The 24,820-nt window shown below is 41.9% G+C and overlaps 1 protein-coding gene and 1 long non-coding RNA gene across 4 annotated transcripts in view; one reads left to right on the plus strand and one right to left on the minus strand.

Moving 5' to 3' along the window:
• LOC311422596 overlaps positions 1 to 24,820 on the minus strand; it is a 31,503-nt gene that overhangs the window by 6,318 nt on the left and 365 nt on the right. Inside the window, exon 1 of one of the 2 annotated variants that reach the window (XR_014685428.1) lies at positions 626 to 1,046. The exons of the other annotated variant lie outside the window; for it this stretch is intronic. This is a non-coding gene — a long non-coding RNA (uncharacterized lncRNA). Of the gene's footprint in view, positions 1 to 625; positions 1,047 to 24,820 lie in introns of those variants that run through there. 2 annotated transcript variants of the gene reach the window in all.
• Positions 1,201 to 18,055, plus strand: JHY (junctional cadherin complex regulator; the record flags this gene model as incomplete). 2 transcript variants are annotated; one of them, XM_084495792.1, is made up of 8 exons in its annotated part: positions 1,201 to 1,586; positions 3,863 to 4,364; positions 9,100 to 9,210; positions 10,985 to 11,628; positions 12,547 to 12,820; positions 14,571 to 14,651; positions 15,893 to 16,018; positions 17,547 to 18,055. In XM_084495792.1, 8 exons carry the CDS (start codon positions 1,201 to 1,203, stop codon positions 17,748 to 17,750), a joined length of 2,328 nt encoding a protein of 775 aa, XP_084351918.1. In that variant the 3' UTR covers positions 17,751 to 18,055. The 2 variants fall into 2 exon arrangements, with proteins under 2 accessions (XP_084351918.1, XP_084351919.1); XM_084495793.1 differs by having other exon boundaries at positions 14,571 to 14,658; positions 15,899 to 16,018; positions 17,547 to 17,702.

The following is a 24,820-nucleotide window of genomic DNA, read 5'->3' on the forward strand; positions in this document are numbered from 1 at the left end:
AACCTGTGTGTCATCTGGGGAGGCCTAAACCCACCTTCGGCTGCGTATTTGCTTCTACCTGCCCTCGCTGGGCACTGTACCAGCCCTCTAAGGCTTCCATGCCTGTCATCTGCCCTGAATTTGGGCTCAAATCCTGCCACTTTGGTGCTGTGCGGGTGTCGGGGAGGAGGGCCGAGCAGCACCGCCCGCCGCCCACGACGGCGTTTTGAACGCTCCCGCCTCCAAGAGCGGCTCGTGAAGCACCGGGAGAGCTCAAACCCTGTGACAACCACCCGGCCTGCAGCCTGCAGGGCCGCCAGGGACACCACGGCCGGGCTGGGGGAGCGGCGGCAGCCTCGGGGCTCTGCCCCGCTGCCGGTACCGGAGCCCCGGTAGCTGAGGGCCTCTCCCCTCACCTTACCGGTCCAGCGCGTCCCCCCCTCTCCGGCCTGACACTTGGTACGTGCGGCGCCGCGTCCCCCTGTGTAACCATGGCGACGGCGCGGCCCAACCCACTACGGCGGGGGGAGAGCGGAGGGGTCCGTGGTGTCGGGCCCGGGGCCGGTGCGCCCAGGGGGCAGCCCGCAAGGCCTCGCCTCAGGCGGCGGCGGGGCCGCAGCCGGTTGCAGGACAATTTCTCGCTCACCTGCGAGCTGTTCTGGGCTAAACGGTGGCTTTCCCCGTCACGGTGCCCTGTACGAATCCAGGGGTGCAAGGGACTTGTGAAAATGTAAAGGCAGCCAGGTGAAATCATCTAATTCTGGACGGCTCGCTGGCTTTGCACCGCGTTCCCTGTCAGGCGCACGCTCCCTCCAGCAGCCTGCCCGGTGAGGTGAGGAGAAAGGGGGTAAATAAAATCTGAAGGTGACAAAGTTTCGTTGCCTTGCCTTAGGTTTGTTTTCCTTTTCATCAGCTGCTTCCTACATGGTTAGCTCTGTTCCCAGTAATACACCAGTTGAAGGCGAGTTCGTTTACTAAAACATTGATTTGCAGCATAGGGACCTTGATTCTAATTGCTTGAAGGCAAATCCATGGCACAGATATGAGTAAAGAATTGTCTTAGCTGTAGGAAATCAAGTTCTTAGCTTCAGCCAATGATATTACCCACAACACCACCTTTTAACAAATATAACCCTTATCATAGAGCAAACAACCTCTTTGAGCTTATTGTCGTGTTTTCCAAATACAGGGTCGGTGCATGCCATCAGTGGAAAGCACAGGATGAATTCTTCAGGTACGGAGTATATTTCAGTTTCTTCTCCAAGCACTTACGACATGAGTAAAAAACCTTCTCCTCAGAGAGTAATCACGCAACCACATTTTCATCTTGCACGTTGGAAAAAGGCATCCGTAAGCAAAGGGGGCTTTGACCCTGACTCCCAAGAGTCTGATTCTGAAAGCCTTGTTCAAGAGAGGCAGTATCAGCTGGAACTCCAGCAGCGAATTCGTGAAAATGAAGAGCTGGTAGGACTGTATGCTGATGAGGTGGAGAGTGACAGCTTAGAAGAAGAAGATAGCTTGGAGGAGACGAGTTTAAGAGAACAAGGAGCTGAGTATGACACAAATCAGTATACAAATGGAAAACGAGAGAAAGAGAGTAATGGAAGGTAAGGCATAATCTTTTCATAGAAGAGTATAATAGTTCTAACACTTTAAAGCCTTACATCCCTCAGAATATATATTGCATCTTCAAGACCAACTTAGATTGCCAAAGTGATGTTAAGAACACCTAAGCACTGAGCTACATGCAAAACTACTGTTTCATCTTGCACTCATTCATAATTATTATACCCATTTTTCCAGCGTAGCCTCAACTGTTTATCATGTTGGCTAAAACACCAGTGCAGGAGGTTAAGATGGGACAGAAAGAGCACTCACAGACCCTCCCCATATACTGGCTCTGGACACTGGACACTACGTACAGTTGCAAATGCTACACGCCTATTTATTTGCCTCTGTAACAGACAGGAAAGAAGATTTCTGTAGCTGGGATCAGGAAGACACCAAGGACAAGCACTGACCGTTTTCGTTCCCTGCAAAAAGACCTGCACTGAGCAAACTAGGCCACTGCCTGTAAGGAAACCTACAGGCAAAAACTGATGGGTTAAAAAACCACAGTTTTGTCCTTAAAACTGCATAAATCTAAAATAAAAAATAAGCAGAGGTTACCATCGTCTTTAAACATTATTTAGAAAGCATTAACTTGGCACATAAATAAAATTTAATTTGCTGTCATATGCATAAAAGGTTTAACACGGCATAAATTGGGAATAATTCTCAAATTTAAAGGGATTAAATTAAACCTGAAGTAATAATAATGTGCAGTTTCAATTTAATTGTCTACTTAAAATAAAATGGCAAACAAATGAAGGCTAAATGATTAATAGCATGCTTTTATTCACCTCCTCAACAGGCAAAATGGCCAGTTATTGAACATTTTATTGTGAGTGCAAATGATGTTAATTGTACTAGAAACATGCTCTAATTTTTAGTAATTTTTTTGACTGAATACTATGCTGAATGCGAGGCTCTTCATTAAATGGAAATTTGATTTTATTTTGTTTGAACTTAGCCTAGTAAGTACTCAAACACAGTCCATTAACCGGAGCAAATATCACAGCATATGCATATGAAACCCCCTCTCTACATCCATTACTAACCTCGGAATTTGAAGAGGAAACGCTGCATCTGTTGTCTGCGTACAACACTTTTGTTGATGAGTACAGAGTCCATCTAACCTTTATATCAAGTTGGGGGGAGGAATAAAAGGTGCACTTTTTGTCTGCAGATGATTAGAGATGAAGGAGCTCTTCACACTCATTTTGTTCCCTCGCGGTGACCTGGCCTGCATAATACAATTGAGCTGCTGTGCACTTATTTCAGCACAATAGAACTCTCTAGCATTATACTCTGTTATTTGAATCATTACAATTATATCACATATTTCTGTACTCATTTCGAAATATGGTCACCTATTTCTGTTTACCTGCGGTGTATGACGACTGCGAATAATAATGTTTTCACTGGTGTAAATCATCTAATCCCTAGTATTCAGGGTACCATGGCACCAATGCTGAACAGAAATGAAAAGCATCGCGAGAGAAACAGACTATTTTATGACTTAGGAGCCACTTGAAATACAGGCATATACTTAACTAGTTTAGAAAGGATGAATAAATGATTTATGGAAACATTAATATGATTAACTATGCCACAGTTTAGAGAAATACAGCAAGATCAGTACATTTCTTTTGATTGGGGCTGCAGGGTCAGCTGTTTTCGGTACCTGTAAATGTCCCTTTGAAAGGCTCGCTCTTTACCAGTGTCCAAGAAACCAGGACTATACTGCATGTCCAGTTAAGAAAAAACAGTGTTAAAAGCTTTTTTCCATGCTCCTTATTCCCGCCACTGACCACCCATCTCCCGGGAGCCAATTTGTGTGTATTTGGCCCAGGCAGTTGGTTTTCCTCCTGTTGGATCAGAATATAAATCGTAAACAGAATCAATTGTGTCATTTGTAAGGCAGACCATCTTTGTTGGCATTGTGACAAATATCTTCTAATATCTGAAAAATCTTTTAATTGGTGCTACTTGTACTTATTCTACCGTATTCCACCGTGATCTGAACGTCAGGCCAATTTATCATTCACTGATAATAAAAATTAAAAATGAAAAGGAGGTCCTGCCTAAATTTTTTACTCAAACCATGTTTGATAAAACTGTTCTGCTCCTGATCCAACAAATGGTCATAATGTATGCACTGAGCTATTTCAATTGACCATATTTGCAGAACATTTGTAGGCTCAAATTGCACACTGAAAAATGTAGGAGTTATAGTTTATACATAAATCATTCTATGTTTGTTTGTTTGTTTTTTAAATAGGGAACAGCAGCCTGTAGACAAATATTTCAACCTAAGGTATAATCCTAACTGGAAGAACACAAAAGAGGTGGCAGAATTTCCTGAGACAGCAAAACCACATCACGTTGCTGGAGGAGGCAGTGTGGACTTTTCACAGGATTCATTTTACCTCCATTCCAGTGGCTCCCCAGAAGAAAAGAATCAACTGGAGGCAAAGTTGCAGGATTCATTCTCTGAGTTTGGTACAGAATTACTCAGCTTTCATGAACCAGATGCCTTCATCAGCAGTGAGCCTTTTAGGTTACATACCAGAGGGAAGGAATCTGCAGATGGCTGTTATTTCAAACATAGTCCCAGTGCACACAGCAGTGCTTTTTCCCTTCACATTCAAGAAAATCAACCCCAAAGAGCAAAAAAAGACTTTGTGGAGAAAAATAAACGGACTTTGGGATTACGTACTGACAAGAAAAGTTCATATCTTCAGTTACACTGCAAAAAGCAAGGAGAAGTTCTTCAAGAGCAGGTGGGTGACTTCTACAAGTTTTCTAGTTGGTGTAGACCAAGGACTGAATAAACTGGGGTCTAATGTTAAAATAGAATAGCTGCATGATATTACAGGTTTGTGTGGGACCATCATGCACCCGATAACATAAGATTTCTGATGAGAATCTGGTTCACCTGTTTGTGCTCCGTATTATAATCACAATTACATATGTAACTGCAGTAGGAAACCTTGGTGTTTGGCTTAAAAAGTTACATCAGTGTTTTTCCACCCTCGCTGATCCTAACAAAACCGTGTATGTGAAGTTACATTTGAGCTTGAGAAATGCTGTGGTCACACTGCTTTCAAGGGCCGTGCTTAATGCTGTCCTTTAGGGTCACACGTCTGGGAGTATCCAGGAAAGAGGTGTTAAGTTTTGGGTGGTCAGCCAGCCCTTTCCCCCTTCATGCTTTCTCAGCCAGCCCAAACCTTGTATTTGAACTCAGCCAGCAAATGCTGGGAATGTGCAGCACGGGGATTTGGAGTGCCTGGCCCGATGATTGACTGTGAAATGTCAGACAACCTGCATTAAGGACTAAGTGGAAATGTAATGACAGCTCCTAATGAACCATTATACAAGAGTTTGTTGCTTTTCCTTGCTGCACATTATGCATAACGGCGAGGTGGATGTCACTGAATCACTCCACAAGTTATAGCACAAATAATTCTTATCTTGCAAAACTACAGAGACTTTCTGTTTCGAGTGCCACATTTTCCAAGGCTAATGAACAGTTGACACAACACTAGAGGGCATCTGCTGACTACATTACAATGAGTGCAACGGTGGGCAAGCTCTTTTCTATCAGAGCTATTAAAAGCACTTGTTTTTTTCAGTTATAATTTAGTTGATGGTAAAAATAATTAGTGTAGATGGCTACTAATTAAAGCCGTGTTGATATGATTATGTTTACTCTTTGAGAATTCTCAAAGTGTTTCATATTTAAGTATCGGAGCCAGGGATCGGGAATTCATTGTGTAGACTGAAAGATATTTGAAAGATTATTGAAAGATATGTAAAATAAACAAACAACAACAACAAAAGCACTGTTAAAATCAGGGCTGTATTCTGAGATCACCTTGCTGAGGGAGCCTGGGGGATAGCAGAGCTGTACCACAGCAGGAGCCAGGCAGCACATGTGAAAAAGGTGTGCTTCTTTCCTCAACAAGTTGATGAAGCAGCAGCAGCATTTTCGGTCAGCTAGCTCTGGATTTGCCAGGAACAGACATAGGAAGAATTCCTTACCTCTCCTTGTCTTAATGAAGACATCCATCCCTCCACTTGGTGACCAAACTGACCTTTGACCATGATCTTCCAAAAAGATGTAAGAGACACCACCATCAGCTTCACAGAAACCAAGCGTTTGAACATGCTCCAGGACTGAGAGCTAAACAACCACCCTGCAGCCCTAAAACCATCCGCTGCTGTTACCCCCTGGCACACTGAAGAATTCTTCCCATGGCTATACCCAAGTCTTCCTAAAATCCATTACTATGTTGTCCTCTGTTGAAAAGCTTTCAGAACGTCACTCCTCTAAACCCAGCTTCCAGTCTAGATTCATTCAATTCTGGTTTGCTCTTCTATCAACATTGTCTCATGGCTTAAAATGTTTTTTCCCCTCTGGAAGTTTTTTCCTACTTTGCCAGGTATTTCCAGCCTGTGCTCATCCTTTATCTTGCTAGGCTTAACAAACCCCACTCCTGGAGCCATTAGGCTTAAGCTGCACTTTCCACCCACCTGCCTGGTTTAAGGAACTTCCATTTTTTGTTGAGTACAGGTGATAAAACAAACCCAGCACTGCCTGTGAAGCACCTTGAGTAACAGCATCAGTACTTCTGTCTTCTACTGCAAATACCTTGGCTGATGTGACAACAGAAGTATTGTTTTTAGCAGCACCCATAACCCTCATCCGTCTTGTGGCCATCCAGCACACCTCGGTTTGCTGGTGCTGGTGCAAAGGAGAGGAAGAGAGGAGAGGTTAAGGCTGGCACTGCCCCAAAACTGGTGCACGTGGAGTCAGTGCCAGGATGACCGTCTGACAGCATCAGGGAGATTGAGAGGGGAAACCTGGAGAGAGATGAGGAAAAATACTATCTGTGCTGTGGGTGTGATTTTTATAAAGGGCAACATCACTCATACCTACTTTACAGCAGCAACGCTGCTGGGTTATTCTCCATTTCACTTGAAGTGGAAGAGAAGTGAGGCCCAAAGCCTTAGGATCTGACAGACAGTTTCACAGGGTAGAAGACAAACTGCCGAGGGTCTCACTCACAGTGCTCCAGTGAAACACAGGGATCCATCAGGGCTTCAGGGCAGGAAGCCCATTAAAAAAAAATTTAAAAATGTCTTCAGACAATTTGCAGTACAGAGAAGAAAATCCAAACATCTCAAGAATCAAGATGCTCAATTCAACAGTCAAGTCTTCTCGCTTAGGCCAGTCACCTCATGTGAAAAACAATCAAAAGTGCAAAACCAGCAAGTATGCAGGGACGCAAACAAGCCACACGTATTCTTCTGCAGCAATTAAACACGTTCTGAAACTGTTTGTTTTTGTTTTTTTTTTTCCTAAACTGGATTATTATGAGCTTTGCAGGTTGTTAAAGCTGTTTTTTATCAATTCAGTCACTGTTAGGTGTCAGGTACTGTCGTAATGAAATGGTTGTGGGCACTGAAATAAGTGCATTGCACACAAGTTTATTCAGCTGGCACAATATTAGGTAAAATATCTGCAGCCTCATCCTTGAAAGATTTACAGATGTTACCTCTGTGCATACAGACAGCAGCCTGCATGTACCAAAACATACCATAAATGCGTGTCGATCTGTATATTTACTAATTTATATAGCATTTTATAAAGCATCAAGTTCTTGGCAGTGTTGCCTGATTCTTTAAGAACCCGATGATGAGTTTCTTTGAGAGAGAGAGAGAGAGAGAAAGAGAGAGAAGTAGCAGCCAAATCTAGCTCAGCTGTACTCAATCTGAGTTGCTTTCCTACCTACAAGCCCCTTACTTCAAAGCAAGGAACATAATGTACAATTTTTTAATGGCTCTAGACCAAGGCACTCAGACTCTCTGTGCACTGCGCCTTACCTCAGTGTAAACACCTAATCAAGATTGCCTGCGCTTCAACAATAGCAGCCAAATGCAATTCGAGAACCACAAGCCTTTGAAGTCCTCACTGCAAAGGCCGGTTTTCTAGTCTGGGATAATGACATGCCATGATTGCTGTCTTTGTTGTATCTTTTCAGTAGAGAAGCAATTATGGGCCTCAATTTAACAGAATAGGCATTACACAGCTTATGATGCTCAAAATGCAATTTCATTTGATCATTTTCTCAATTTGATTGGTATTAATAGAATAGTTCACAAAAAATGCTGGCAGAGGTTGTGTCCTGTTCCTCTTTCAAAGAGATAATGTAGAAGTATGCTTTACCTGCCCAGTAAACTATCAGTGCAGTGAGTCAGTTGGTTCCACCAAAAACATCTTCCTGACTGCAGAGCTGCATCTATCCACATCAGGAAGCCTACGAGGAAACTTTGTCTGTTACCTTTTCTAGCAACAGCTACAGAATCTGCATGGTCATTTGGGGCAGCAAGGTCACCTGAAAACTCAGCAATGGACCCTACCTACCTTTATTTTCTTCTCCCAATCTCTTGCCCCCAAAAATGTGGGTCTCAGCTCCCCGAAAGGTTTTAACACTTCCTCCAGGCTGATTTCACCATGATGGTTTTCCATTAGTACTACTGACCTTAGTCACAAACGCCTCGCCAGTGCAACTTCTGCTTTAGCCAGCATCACTCTGCAGCCACTCCTACTACAAGCAAGCCCCTACAACTATAAAAGTTGTCTCTTTATTGTGGGACTGCACACTTCACAGAGATCACACCTCCTAGAGAACACAGCAGGATAATTTCAGACAGCACAAGTACAAATAAAAAGTAAGAAAGCATTCTGTTTTGTGAAACTTTCCAGATTGAAAAAAAGTTTGATGCCTTCAATAAAATTTTTCATTATTACCATATCTATATGGGTATCTCTTGGCTTTGAAATCTGCAGAGCCAGCAGCCACCCTTGAGTAATTAATTGCTCAAATCCAGTTTCCAGACGTGGTGCTACTATGGCTGTGACCACACGAAGATACACTTCTTGTTTCTGGGCTTGCTCTTTTGCAAAAGCAGTTTGATAGTGTTGCCCTTTTGGCTGTTCTTTGTTTCTGTAGCTACTCCTTGTGCTTTCCTACCAACACTGCTGTGTTTTGCCATCTTCTTCCACGTGACTGTGTTGTTTAAGACCTTGCTGCGGTATGTTTACCCACCAGTATCTTGGTGCACTGGCTGATTGCCTGGACAATGGCAATTGTCTGGCTGATCTTTTACTAGGTACATGCACTGACTTTCATATAAATTGAGGAGCCCAGGCATTTGAAAGTTACAAGTAGATTTCTGTGCCGCATGCTTCCTGCAATTTTCTTTTCCTCTCTTCTCCTTAAAAGTAGAAGGAATACTCCCTGCTACCACACTGCTATTGATGTTTTTTGCCTTCCTTTTCATTTGTTCTTTTGGCCATTCATTTTCTTGCCATCTATTACATAATGCCTAAATGGACCATTTGAGCTTTACTGGGAGTCAGATTATTTCTCATCCTTTCCCAGGACTTTTAAATCCTTGCTATGTCTGGGCTATCTTTAAGTGTGGCCATAAACATTCTGTTTTTTTTAGATTGCAGATACTAAAACTGCTGATGAGGAACCAGTTCAGAGTGTCCCACCATTCCAGAACGTGAAAATGGACCCTGAAGACAAGTGGTACCTGAAGTCACAGCAGCTCAAGGTTCCTTTCCAATAGAACATGATAATTGAATTATATAAGTAAAAGCATGCAAGTTTGAATATTTCAAGCTGATTATTTCTAGAGTGCCAATTACTGTCAATAAATCCTTACGTATAAAACTGCAGATAACCACAAAAAATTTAAGGCCTATGCTGGTTTCTATACTGAATGATTTTAAATCAAAAAGATCTCCAAATCCCAAGAAATTATATGAGCTTAAAGAGTCACATCTGTTTAGGACATTATTTGTTTGATAATGTAAAAGAGCAAATTAGTATATTGTCATGTTTCCTCATTCATGAGGATTCTGAGATAGAATTTAACTGCTGTTGCATTACTTGTCCCCAAAAATCCCAGTGAACACTAAGGGGCTGCCATAAAACAGAAAATATTACAAGTAGAAAAAGTTGCAGTGACCTCCACTTGCGCAGAAGATTTGTTTTATGCCGGCCTTTCAAACCATTGTAATGGAGTACTCCGGAACAATAAAAGAGACCTGTTTGTCATCACTGGTGAAAAAAAAAAAAAACAAAAACAAAACACAAGAAGTTCAGAATGAGAACTTCAGGCTAACTGGAATTATTATTAGCAAACCTGGTTACTGACTTTGTATCGAATGTACTTGAAGTAATCCAAGCAGATGGTTTAAATTCATTTAAGAATAGAAGCTGCGCTTTTACAAACAAGATTTTATGCTGCTGTTCATTTTAAGAGATGGGCTCTAAATATGGAATTACAGAGCGAGAGAGGTATTTCACTGAGCTGCTTGTTCCATTTAAATGGGAAAACATTGGCCTAGAGTCAGTTTGGCAGCAGTGGATGCTTTCCACCGCTGGCACAGTATGCCAGAACACTAATCGCTACAGCAGAGGTCGAGCTAACAAATCATCATCTTGGCACCAGGAGTCAGGATTCCCCAGTGCTAAAGCTTTCGCCAAAACATCCTGCTCTATATGTGGATTTAATACCTACCATTAAGTAGTTATTCTGAGTGCATATGCTATGTAGTGGTTGCAAGTGTTGCTAACAAAAGAACCCTAGAGAGACAGGAGGATGAAATGGAGGATTTTAGTGCTGACAAAGATTAAATGGACTGAGAATGGATTTGTATATTACCTAGACGGAAAGCCATGCCTTTCCTCAAAATGGGCAATACCCACCCGATGCTGTAATTGGAAAGCAGTGAATAAACTCCAGATTTGGAGTATGTCTGTTTAGCTAAACACAGTAGTCCTGGTGTGCTTAAATTTTTAAATTGTTTCTTTACTATTTGGATAATGTTTTTTCAGGACACAGGAGAAGGAGGAGTGCTTGGTTTAGAAGTGAAATCATTTAAATCATTGACATACGTTTTTTTTCCTGCTGTAGACCAGTCTAATAGTGTGCACATAGCTATCTCTTCATGAAATTTAGTACAATTTACCATACCTAGGTCTCTTTAAGGGCCCTTTCATCAGAAGATGTTTTGTTCAAAAACCCCAGATCCCAAATCCAGAAACAAATGCCACAAAATAAGACTGTTGTCCATACCATAGTAGACTTCAGGAAACAGATGCTTTTCCTTTAACACTTCACTCTGTGAAGACTTAACTTTTAAAATTAATTTCCATCCCGATACTCATTCAGACACAGAAAACATTGCTGTAATCCCTTTCAGGTGGGGCTGTGTGTTGTAACAGGCAAGCTTACCCATACGCTTGCATATTGTTGATCTTAATGAACATACAAAATAGCAACAACTGAAATTCACCCCGCTTTTGATAACTTGTTTTAGGATCACCAAAACAAGTGGTCCCAGAGAAAGAAAATAAAATCCAACCAGAGTCTCAAAGGGGGAGCTTTCTCAAGGAGTGATAACCAACAGCCAGCAGGAAGACTAGCAGAACCAAAGCCTTGGCATCGCCCGACGTCAGAATTTCGGACAGCTCCCACACAGGCAGCAGAGCAAGACAACAGCAGTGCACCGCAGAAATGGCTGTGCCCCAGTCTTTCTGTCGGACCTGACACTAATACAGCAGCAAATTCCAAAAATTGCTTAATCAATTTCCCAAATCAAAGACATTCTGTTAATCAGGATTTTACCACACCTACCTATCCTATTCATCCAACACCACATAAACGTAACCCAGCAGAGGTTATGTCACCGGCATACACCAGCAAGGAGACCAAGAAATACCAGCATCAACCTCCAAATGGACTTCCACATGACCAGCAACATTTATACACGGATGATACTGCAAATTTTTTTCCAAGAGATGGCAGTACCAATGGTCAAGCATATCCAAATCAGAGGAATATTTCATCTACTTTTAATGCTAATTTTCAAGAACTGGTAAAGGACCATATATCACTTCAGGATTGCAAGAGGCACAATTATGCACAAAAAAGTTATCACAACTATGCTGTCAGTAGTTTAAGGTAAGGATATGTGTTGAAACAATATTATGGTAACACTATAATACCCAAATAAATTAGAGATGAACAAGAAAATGTTTTTTTTAGTCCCAAAATCCAAAGGATAAAATTCTTCTACTACAAGCTTACCACTATACATTACTACTAACTTAAAATTCATTCCAACTATTGATTTTTATATATATCATTGGAAAAGGACCATTCTATACTCTATTCTCTCTTGCACAAAAAAAAAAAAATTCTATGACTGAAAGTTTCCCTTAAAGACTAGAAGTTAAAAAAAAAAAAAAAAAAGATAGCAAAGAGCATTGTGCCTAAACTATAACTGCATAGAATTATATCAAAATTTGCCTTACAGGGTGAATATCCAGAGTTACTCTAGTGCCAATTCTGGCTTACCACACAGCCTTTAAAAGTTGTCCACATTTACCATCATGGATTGCCACATACACAATCAGTAAGATTCAATTGTTATTCTAGGTGTCCTGTGTTAGTGTAGGAGCTGAAAGTCTTTGTGCGCATGTGCTGGGAATAAAGGCTGGCCACTGTTGGCATGTTGAGCATGAAAATCTAATACCAGCTTTGTAGAGATTCACCTGCCTTGATAAAAATGAAGGTTTTATTTCAAATAGACAAAGAATTATTTCACTACTTAGCAGGCCTGATCCAAAGCCCTTTAAAGGCAGTTTTCATTGATGTAAGCTAGCTTTGCATCAGGCTGAAAATATCCCCATCTGTGTTTTTTCCATTCATATTAAACGGTTTCTGTTCACTTGGGTGCAGAGTCAGTCCCTGTGAAATGCCCATGTGTCCACCTTCACGTTCCCATTATATTCCATGAGCAGTGATTCTTTGTACAGACTACTAGGAGAGCTATCTGCTGTATACAAATATAGATCTTCTCCCTCTTTCTTTTTTGAGGCCTTCCCAGTCACCAGCAGCCTGTTGTACAGCCTCCCAGCTTACGCAAACCACAGAGCAACATCACCAAGAAATGTCTCATCTGAAAGAAGCTCACTTAGCTGATGACAGGCACTTGTTCAGCCCACTTCCACCAGTAATTCCACAGCCCGAAAGTGATTCAGAGGTGGATCCAAAGAGAGGTGAAGGAAATCAAGCGAAAATAAACCGAAGCAACTCTGAAGGATACCTCATGCAAATGGAAAAGCAAAAACAGCCTAAAGTCTACAAGAAGGTAATCAAGTAGCCATAGATTGGGCAATTTTACCTTTTTACTTCCTCCTCTGGTTACTTTTTTCTTGATAAACCAAAGATCTTCACTCAAAAAAAAAAAAAAAAGAATGGGGATATATTGTTATTACAGAGAGCCCACACACAGATGCACAATGACTTACCCAGACCATTACATGTCACAAATGTGGAAACAGACACTGAAGATGTAGACATGTATTGGTAGTTTTGTCTGACCAAATTATTTGAATCTAGAGAGCGAGGCAATTCACTGCCACCTCTACGTCACTTTCATTCTTGATTAGCTCTAAGAACACACAGAGCAGTTTTTGTCCTTTAAGGTATCCAGTGATAAAATGATTTGGAATAAAGCTGTTTGTATAAAACAGCAGGTAGCCAGGCTTCAGATCTGAGCAAACCATTATCTTGGGTCATGCTCATTTGCTATCCAACTCAAATCTCTTGGTTTCCTAGGGAATCACACTGAACAAGACCAAACTTAGAGGATTTGTAAAGCTAACGGCATAAACATTATTACAGGTCTGCTGACAATCCCATTGTGGTCCTTGTTAAAACTTGGTGCTTTTTGTTTCTGATGTGTATCCAGATTTCATGCTGTAAGCAGTTAACACAGATGCAGTGGAAGAGAATAGAGATATCCCTGTGTGTCCATGACAAATTAAATGTTTACGAAGTTAGCTCCATGTCTCAGGACAGACAAGCTAATCTGGAATAATTACTCATGTGCTTCATCTAGGAGGGCGTTTGTGTATTGCTGCCTGAATGCCCCTAAGAAGAATTAGCTGGATTATGATAGTAACTGAAGGGCAGATTTCCTTCCCTTTCTGTTTCCCTGAGTTCAAACCATTGTTTCTGTCCTGTATTTTCAGTAGCTTTCTCACACTTCACATGTGAGAAATGTCACAGAGAATAGGACTGTTTATATCCCACAGACGGATCCAGCTTTTCCTAATAAACAAATACAGTCATACTCATCACAAGTTTTTAAAATTTAGTCATTTTTTTTAAATTAACCTAGTCTTCTTAACATTGTTTTAAAATTATGGAAGTATTGAGGTTGTTTGTTTTTTTTGTTGTTGTTGTAAAGTCATAAAGGGTTCAAATAATGTCATCCATCACTCATTTTCTGTCTTACCTATGCATTTGTAAGGCTGTAGCTGTGCTGCAAGGCATACATTTTGCATCTGTCAGTGTGCAATTTTGCATTGCAGTTTTGAGAACAAAGAACTGTTACTATTACTAATAATATTTGCCTATTTTTTTGCCACTGTTGTGGTTTAACTCAACAGTCAGCTAAGCACCACACAGCCATTCGATCACCTCCCACTCCTACCCCAGCTGAAACCAGGGCAGTTACCAAAATCATTTACTTTTATCTGTTTCCCTTATAATAGTTTCTTTGGAATTTCATTCTGATAACTGTCAATTGGGTCACTATAACCTGTTTAAAGCTCTCAAAAGATCATTTTTGACTGCGAAAGTATTGCTTTGTGATGTGGATGACTGGCAATTATCCATCTGGATTCAAAGGAAATACAGTGTAATTTGATTTCTGCAATTAACTCAATCTTTTTGGTCACTTACAATCTTTGAAATGAGACATGGCAGAGGTAGAACTGAGACTGTAAGTTGAATTGTGCTCTTATGTTTGTTGTCCACTACGAGACTGGGTTTAATTATGCTCTCCATGAAATGATATAAAGGGAAATCTGTCACTACATTGTGTTTTTCAGCCATATAGCTCAAAAAGCTACATGAATCTGGATGTGAAGCTTGGAGGCCTCGGACCTGACTATGAAGCCATCAAGGAAAAAGTAAGTGGTGCCCATCCTACAGTCTGCTTTTCAGTTGTGCAAACATGAGCTTAGGCAGGGGAGAAAGGCGAAAAAATCATCACTAAGAAGCAGCTCATGTTTGTCTGTACTCTGTCCTTGACTCTAGGTCTAGCTTGAGATCCTAAGAGGAGATTCAAATAGAAGGAAAGACAACCGTATTGTGGATAGTTTCAGCCCTCTGATTTTGAACTCCTAAAAATAGGCATTAGTTCAAAGAGTTCAACAGGGATAGCTGCACGTTATTAAATTATACATTCACATGAATATGTTGTATTGTCATTCCCCGTGTAGAAAGTAATACTGCCTACCCTTCAATGTGGAAGAAAAAGAAGATGTAAGTAGTGTAAACACAAAAAGAAAATAGCTGGGTAAACTTTACTGACTGTTAAGTAAATGCCAGGTATTACCTTGTTGAAATGGAAACGGATTGTTTGGAACAAGGACCTGAACAATTGGTATAATTTCACCTGTTCTCTGCTGGTAGCAGCTGTATATCTAAAGTGCTGTAGAATCTATCCTGCATGCTTTGAGACCCTGTTAATCTGCCAACAGTTGCTTTACATGGCATTCTTTAGAGAAAGATTGTAGGACAGCGGGAAGCACAAATGATGTTGAGAAGCTCCTGTGATTTCTTCAGCCTTCCCATAAATGAGATAGATTAGAGAACTCAAATTGAAACGGACAGCGGTGCATAGCCCAGAGCACTGTGTGTCTTTAGCAGCTCCACAACACTTGTGGAGCCTGGCATGCCAACGTGGTATTATTGCACTGAAAGGAAGTCACTGATATTAATAACTGAAGCAAGGTAAAGCATACTGCTGAATTAGAGCATCATGAATTGCTAGAAACATAGAGAGGCAGAATATCAGGTAAGCAAGTGAAGCATTGTCATTCAGGACCCTAAAAGTAAGCACAGAGATTTTAGAAGTCTCTCCAAAAGGCGACAAAAATTAGCACAGCCATTTTAGAACAGAACTGACGCATTTCTGTTGAGCTCTATCCTTGATATGGTCCAAGAAAAAGTTCTTTAAAATGAAGAATGACTTAAAAAACTGTGCCTTTCATCAGGGTTTCCCATTGTGTTCTGCTTAGGAATGACCAGTAGCGTAGCCAGCTTAAACAGCAACAGAGGTGTAAACGGAAGACTCCAGTGGAAAAAGTGTTTCATTGATGGATCACTGAGATGTGTAGTTAACCATACTCTTTTTTTCTTTTGTCAGAAAGAGAAGTTAAAGCAACAAAAGGAATATGCAAAGCAAATAAAGGAACACAACATGAAAAACATCGCTTTGGTTCAGAGGTTACCTACAAAACCCCAGGTCATATCTTTAGTGTCAAGACAGAAGGTAAGACTAGAGTTCGTGTCAAATGTATGCAAGGAGTGATTCTGGACTTTGCACAAAGAAAAAGAAAAGCAGGAAATTTAAGTCATAGTATGCTGAAATACATTATCTACATTGATTTTCCTTTAATTCTAAGGACTTCTACTCTAATGGGATCTCAGCAGGTACTCTGTGCATCTATTCTATTGCTGTAGATGTATGCCAAGAGCTGCTGATTTCTTTGCTAGTCTTCAATCCACGCATCCACCTTGGTCATCGTGAGAATGTACCAATTGGAAGTGGAGCAGTACTCCACCCAAGCTATGAGTACTCAGCCTGGCTTAACCAGCCAGTGATGTTTTCCTGGCAAAAGGGCAAGAATAAAGGAGAGCAGGACCCCTGCAGGAACACTCCCCAGTGCAGCACATTCTCTATTACATCGGTGTTAGAGTCCATGCCACTACACAGTGCACCCTACCAATGGACCACAGATAACCTCTTATTAGTCTATTATCCACCTGCCTGCCAGTCTCAATCACAAACTCTTTTCACTTCAGTTGCATAGCTACCGTAATTGGCCTTATTTTCAAGCCCATATAACATTACTTTAGCCTTCACTGGCCTTCAAAAATAACCTAAATGAGCAACAGCTGACTACTTGACAATGGCATATATAAACAAACAAAGGGAGTGCCTTTTGCGTCTCAGAGGAAGTAATAAAGCTCTGAAAATACCACATATTCTGTCAGATCAGCTCTGCAGGAGCTCACCCTCCTGGTGCTGAAAGCACACTAGGTATTTCTCCAAGGTGACAAACGAGAACTGCGTGCCTCATAGAAAAAAGTTTTTGAGTTTACAATTAGTTGCATTCCTCAGTTACTTGCATTCATTTTCAAATTGCATATAAACCACAAAGAGATGAAACTGCATTCTTTAGATGTTAAAAGGGCTTTGGATTCCTTCAGAAGACTTCCTGGTCTGTCTCTTTCACCAACAACATGAGATAATGCAACTTCCACTTGAGACTTAACAGGTGTCTCCAGGTACGTGGCTGAAACACAGATACCAAAAGACACCTCAGGTAAAACCAGGGTGTTCCTGATAAAGAAACGAGACCTTTCGATACATCAGTTCCTTAGATTTTGTCATAAAAATGCTCAGTTTCCATCTTTGTCTCATTAACCTATGTAACACCTTGCAAGGTATGATTGGGAATAGGAGCTTAATGAGATATTTTTTTTTTAATGAAGTTTAGAGACTTAGTAGACAGTGTTGCTTTTTTGTTTTTAAAGAAAAAATGCTATGCTTCTGTATGGCAGGTGGCCTCCAGAGATAAGTGTCAGGAAGCAAATCTCCTTGAGGTGGGTTATTTTTCCCATTGGAGAGGTTTCTTGCTATTGCCACTGAGGCATCTAATACTGAACACTGACAGAAACAAGATCAGGAATTAGAAGAACTACTGACTTGACTGAGCATAGAAACATGCACATTTTCTTGAAGTGAAGGACAGGTTTCCTCTTAATCACAATTTCTGCAATCTTTATGTTTTTAGGCACTGGAATATGCTAAGAAGATTCCGAAACCAAAGACTTTCACAGCAAAACAATCAGATGAAGAGTTGAAAGAGGAAAGAGTTCTACCACCAACTTTAAAAGGAGGCAGTTTTCCTCAAATTGCATCTTTGGAAACTTTACAAAGCAGACATGAGAAGGAGAAGCAAGTTGTAGCTGCTTTCAGAACCCTTCATATCTTATAAGTGGTTTGAAATGATTACGGATATCTTCAAAGCAAAAATATCGGAACTGTTTAATTATGAGCTATAACCATCACATATTGATTTACCATTCCATTCAAATATAAAGTGGCTTAAGTTTAATCAATTTTAGAATCAGTTCCACTGTATCTAATTTCTAAAAACGTAAACACTTACATATGTAGCATTTTAAAAGTACTCATCTCTTTTCTGTTTTTTGTTGCTGCTGTTTTTTTGTTTGTTTGTTTTGTTTTTTCCTTGAAATGAACTGTTGCAGTTGCATCCTTGAGACTAATCAGCTAGTGGCTTGTCAGAGCTGGGTCATTTTTAGACATGTCAAACATACAAGCATATCGGTAAAACATTAAAAATAATCACCACTTTCATTTGATGATACCAGCAATGTTTCTCTTTTTTAAAGTGCAGAGGAGACTTTGGCAGATTATCCAGAAATAAAGTCAAATCCATTGCTGGTAAGAAATGGAACAAAACTGTGCAAACACATCAGTTGGTAGTGATACAATTCTGATTATTCAGCTGTTAATCTGTTAGAGAATCATTGTCACAGCAAGACCAAAATTTTGAAGCTTCATTTGGGACAGGAAAATATGAAGCTAGAACTGGCTGTTCATACAGACGATCTGTTATTAACCAGAAGCAGTTAGAAAATATATTGAGTAACTAAGGATAATTGAGAGATACATGTTTGAGAGGAAACAGCTTTTAACAGATTAAATTATAAAAATAACAGCCAACAGATGGGTTTCTTAGGATGGTTCTGTTTCTTCAAGTTAGTAAATTATGAAATAAGTCAACATATGAAATGTGATTAGAAAACACAGCGAGGGAATTTTGAAGAAAACACTAAAATCTCTTAGAAAATAGGTTTAAAAAAAAAAAAAAAAAAAAAAACTTGTGATTATGTGTAATTGCTTTATCTGATTTATTAAGTCCTGTTTGTATGGGAGGAGAGAGAATTAGTTAAAGGCAAAGTGGGGAATAAAAGAATATCTCCGATATGGCTTTGGTTTTTTCTAGATGCACTGAGATCTTCTTTTCAAGGTAAAGATAGAAATGAGTAAGATTTAACAGATTTCTGGGTTAACGTTTCACCATATTACATCTCTCCATAACAGAAGAAGACACGTTCCTTTCTTTAAAACCCCCCTGACCCACCTAAGAGATAGGAAGCTCTTCATGCTATGGTTGCTTCCCACCACACATGCTGAGGTGCTTTGCTGAATAAGACTTTGTGATGTACATAATCTTTGGGGGAAACTTGGTAGAAGAATTGCCTTGGGTTGGGTTGCAAGGAAAATATTTTGGATTCCACAGTACAGCAGCAGACATCTGTTGTGCAACAGGACTGTCCTCTGGCTCAGCCTCCTTCCTCCTCCCCTTTGGGATCAGGACACGTCAGCATTTGGCCCCTTTCTGCAGAACGTGCATGCCTGCAGTATGATCCAGCAAGCTAGACAGGGTAAATGTTTCCATGCCATGCCAGTTGCTGCTTTTCTGGGTTTATTTTTAAACTAAATGGTAACACTTTGAAGCATTTCTGATTAGGGAACCTCAACTTGTTGTTTCTGCTTAAAAGTGATAATCCCCCCTTAATACAAACCTCAAGTACCTATTTTAATGAAACCTTCAGATGAATATCAAAGAGCTATTTACTCGTATCTAATATTTTAATTAGATTATATTCTCAATTTAACCCATTAAACCCCCTTTGATGATCTCCATGTTTAGTGTTTAGCCCCAGATGCTGGAGGTAATGAATATTGGACCTTTGATTTAATGAGAACTTCTGCCTTTCCAGCCTGACTCCCTTTGTATCCCCCTTTTTTATTTTCTGAGCTATAGAATTCAGTTAATTGAAGAAGTCTCTTACCACCACACATTAAGGAACCTAAATTAGCATCCCTTTTCTGATTAGAAAATGCAAGCAGACATTTTCTCTTTGATCTGAGGATTGAGTTGAAGTAGGCAACAGCCCCCTGAAAATGAGCTGATGGCCTTATTATTTGGCTGCCATGCAGATGCGTCCATGTGGTGCAAAATGCTTAATGTCTTAATTGATCACCTTCCTCCCTATCTGTCATCCTACTACCTTTTAGAGCTCCCGTAAATTAGGGTGATCTTTGTGGGTGGGTGGTATGGTTTTTGTTTTTTAAATAAAACAATGAACTCTTAGGAAACATTTAAATACTAAACCCATGCTAAACTGCAAGCCATGTATATTTATATGATGCTGTGTTGGGGGGGGGATTTTTTTTTTTTTAAATCATCTCACAACCCATTTGGAAAGGACTGTATTTTTTCCCCCAGGAAAGGACATTATTTGCAGCATATGTGCAAAGAAAATCTTTTGATCTACCTCAATACTAATGCAAATTCTTCCTGCACCTAACAGATATGGTGGCACAAAAAGGGACCATACACGTAAATGATGAGCATCCATCTGCTTAAAAGCAAAGGCCAAAACTTAATGTCTTTCAAATTAGGAAGGCGAGGAATTTAAATAAGAAATAGGCCTTGAATTTTGCATTAAGTATTCAGGGAGAGATTTAGTTGGAGTAGAACCTGTCTGCCGTAGTCTCATGGCTGCAGCACAGCTATTCACAGAGCGCAGCGTTGCTCGCCATGAGCACAGGCTGCCTGTACAGGGGCAGAAACGTGTTTGCATACATCATACAATGGAAATTCTCAGCATTTACTTGGCAGCCCCCTGCTACTTGCCACCATTCCTTAAAATTTTAGACTGGGGGAAGTACAGAGGCAGAGGCAAATGATGTTTTCAAGGCAGGGAGGCATGCAGGTGTGGCTCGCCTGGTGCTGATAGGCAACAGCATCTCTGATCTGTCTGATGTGTTGGGTCTTTTCTCTGGGGCACATCACGCCATGGTGGAGGTTACAATAAAAGGTGATTCCTAATTCCATCATTCCCCTCCCTGAATGCTCTGCCTGAGCACAAATCACTCCCTTCAAGGCCCAGTTCCCTCCGTGACCCCACCAGCAGCATTGCAGCAAAGGGGGAAAGAGAGGAGTGCAGCTCTTACAACTCCTGTTGTAACAGGAGCGTGGACAACACAGCACCCTGCCTGGGGTGGGGAGGGAAGGGGCAGAGGTTCAGGAGTTCCAGACGTCAGGACGGGGATGCAAGACAAGTAGAAGTGATCCTCTGGTACCTTCAGCAGTCAAAAACCTGGGAATTTTTCTATTTAGGAGCAATAGCACCACAATAACACCACCACTGCATTTCTTAAAAAAAAAAAAGATTTTACCAATTTAAAGCATTAAATAAGCCATGTCCTGTCAATACAGCACCAAAGACAAACTGTTAAAGGTGAGGACTGTAAAACAAGAGCGTGTCCAGCCCTGCAGTCACTGAGTACATCAAACAGACATCAACAAGCTGTAATGATTGAACGGGGCACAACCCAATCATCTGATCGCTGATCATCTGCGTTTTGAGATCAATGCCGCAGTAAATTATAATAGCACGAAGAATGTGCCTTGTCTTCTTTTCCACGTGGCCCAAACCTGTGAGATCTCCTGCACGAGACAGAGCAGGCATGTGAAGGAAGGACTGATTCTGGCGGCTGCTTCCACAGCAAGAGAAATGACCCTGGATGCACAAAACCACGGCGACAGGTAAATGCAGTGAATCTCCACCAGTGACAGCTGGCAAGGGTGAGTTAAAGCAGCCTGCCTTACACAACAGCCTGCTTCGAACAGAAGCGGTGCTGAGCCAAAAACCTGGATAGAGCAGATGCTAAAGAAGCATCCAGCAGCTCAGCAAGAGCTTTGCATAATCGTGAGCGCAGAGCGGGCAGCTGCAGGTAATGCCACAGTGCTGGCTTTCTGTGTGTCACTAGGAGCACTTAAGGGTTTGTTCCAGCAGTCACAGCAAAGCCAACACGATGCACAGCGGTGGAGAATATGGAGTCTTCAGGAAAGCAAGGTGAGTGGGCTCAGCAATAGCTGAACCAAGAGCAGCGCAGCGTTTGGGCAGCTTGCCTTTGCTCCTGGCATTTCAGAAACCTGTCACAGAGCGACCTCGTTACCATGAGTTAAAGCCAACTTCTTCCTTGAAAGACTGTGCACTGCCAGGTTGAAGAGGCACTGCAGTCCGCTGTGGGGTCACCCTTTCTTCTCCTAACCATACCCTCTGCATCCACCTGCCTTTATCACCAAGTGCACCCCATGGCACTGCTAGCAACTGAGCTGCAAGTGTTCCGTCTAAGCTTATTATGGTATAGAAACAAGATAAATCTAAGACAGAAATAAGCCACTTCTCAAGCTGAGCAAGACCATCCAAGTGGGAGTTTGCAGTTAATTAGGGTGAGGCTGTTTGTTACTGTGACTAGAGAGGAAGAACAAAGTCATCAGTTTGGGAGGCTGCAGCATTCATGTTCGCAGCCACCCGTCCTCTGCTCCTCCTCGTGGCCCACCTGCAGAAACTTCACTCCTGCTAGCCGATGGAAAGAAATCACTGCTTCCATTAGCCAGCAGAGAAGCAACGAGAGGAAGATGTAAAAAGAATTTTACACAGCTCACACGGTGCCTGGATCACTTGCTAGGCATGGCCACGGGTTTTTTACACCCACACCAAGTGACAAGCAGCAGTACGTTCAGGGGTGATGCCACACATTTGTTTCATAGCAAGACTTTGCAAATGATTTGCTATACAGTTGCCCCTACAGCTTACAAGGAAGGAAAAGAAAAAAAATAACAGGGTTGGAACAGCTTTCCAGTCCTCAGAAAAAGTTAAAACGTTAAGAACAACAGGGGGGGAAATGCTCAAAATAAAAACAGAAATCAAAAGTTCATGGGAAGATTTAATAGAGCAATCTACACTTTATTTAATGAAAACAGCCACAAACATTAACCACTTAAGTGTAAATTAAATTAACAGGAAACAATTTCATTTCAAAAAGCACACAGAAGAATCCTTAATCAAAATATCAAAATCAAGGCTTCGGTGGGTATCTTGAAAAATAGGAAATCCACCAAGATCATTTTTTTCCTGCAAGGCTTTTCCACACAGCAGATCCCGAGCAAAGATGTAATAGTTATAAAATAATAATAATAAATCCAGCTGCAAACAATCTCTCTCCCACTCCTCAAGCTTCTTGGGCAGAGCAGCAAAGGCAGAGCAGGAAAAAGTCAGCAGCTCTCACTGGATAAGGCAGGACCAGGGAACAAAAGCTCATTTCGTGTATTCTAAGAGCAAATCTCAGGAATAAACAAACAAAATACTTCCCCCTCCCTGCCTTTTTCCCAGGACCACCTCTACTCTCCGAACACACGATAACCTCTCCCCAAAAGCTTCACCAAACAGTCCAGAGGCTGCAGCCTCCTGTCGCAGGGGTTGCATCCCAGCCTGGAAGGAGCTGGCTCCTAAGGACGGGGCTGTTTGGGGTGGCGATGATTTCCTTCCTCTGCCTCAGCCCTGTTTAGCCCCTGTCTGCACCCAGATTTCTGGGCTGAGCAGCCTGCTCCCAAAACTTTCTCCCGTTATCCGCAAGGAGCTCATTACTGCAGCGCCCAGGCTGGGACAGGGGCTTCTCTGGGGTCGGGTTGTTGTGTGTGTATTTGTTACGAGCAGCTTTGGTTTTAAACACACTTGTTTTAAATGTTAGCCTAGGGTGGGGAAGACAGGGGGGCGTTTGGGGATTAATACATTGTCTTTTGATCAGCATCAACGCATCGGGAAGCGAGTTCCCGTCGCTGCAGGGCAGAGGCAGCAGAGACTCGAGCAGCGCCGGGGTCGTATCCTGACCCTTCCTCATACACCGGGCACAGCCCGAGGGGGGCACAGCCCGAGGGGACAGGGGCTGCCAGGAGGGTTTGTAAGGGCACAGCCACCAGCGGGCAAAATCACCTTGGCTCTGCCACCGTGGTGGCAGCAAGCTCTGGTTTTGGGGTTCAGCTCGGTGCAGTGGGGTCACCCTCGCTCACACAGAACCCTTTGTCCCCTCGGACCTGGCTGGGGGGACACAGCCCGGTAGCGCCCGGGGTGCCACCCCGCTCGCTCCACATCCCCCGGGTGCCTTGCAAAAGCGCGGTGTAAACGCACAAAGGACGAAGTCAGCGTTGCGTGTGCGTGCCCCGAAACTTCACTCCTTGTGCTTAACCTCCTCCTGCCTTTTTTCTTTGTGTTTTTTCCCCATCAGAGGATTTTACATGTTCTTAATATGGCTTGTAATGTCTTCATCAATAACAGAGTGAACATTTCACAAATAAAAGGAACTGCACACGTACAGAAGCAGGATTTGTAGGCTCCCCTTTCACTCAGGTGCAATTTTTTTAATGATCCTGTACTCCACTCCTCCTAACATTCTTCCTCACTAACCTGAAGGAATTCCTCTTGTATTTTTCCCAACACTTTGCTGCCCAACCCCGTAACCAGAGGCAAATCGACCCGAATAATGGATGCGAGCTGCAGGAAGGCCAGCACCGCACCGCGGCACCCAAAGGTGGCCAGGAGAGATCCGTCACATAAATGTCACCGCAGGGCTCCTCTTTTAGCCCACTTCGAATAACTCCTAATTAAACACCCGCTTCAGGTGAGGTTGGCAACCAGCACAGAGCAAAACGAGCAAAACACCTGACATTTGGGGAGGTTTAGGGTTTTTTTTAGCGCTGTGCCGGATGGTGAGGTTTTCCAGTCCTTCCCCATCACCTCCCTGCCTGCTGCCGGGGCAGGCGAGAGCCGAGATGTGGAGAGGTTTTTTTTTGTTTGTTTGTTTTTAATGAAATTGTCTGTCCTGGAGGTACTTACAAATATAAATAAACGTAAAAGACAGCAAGGTATTTCCTGCATAGATGTTTGGGTGTTTTCCCCTCCCGCAACGTCTTATCTTTATTATTTTACATGTAAAAAGCATAAAGGGAAACCCGTGGAAAGGAAGGAAACGTACACGTTTCAGTCGTCTGTATTTTATATATTAAACAGGGACGCATTTTCCCTCACAAAACCGCATGTCCCGTGATCCAAAATACCCTGAAAGGTGCTAGCGACACCGGCCAACCAAGTCTAATTCCCATTTAAAAAGAAATAAAAAAAA

The sequence above is a fragment of the Aythya ferina genome (genome assembly GCF_964211825.1).
Source record: "Aythya ferina genome assembly, chromosome: 22".
Lineage (NCBI taxonomy): Eukaryota > Metazoa > Chordata > Aves > Anseriformes > Anatidae > Aythya > Aythya ferina.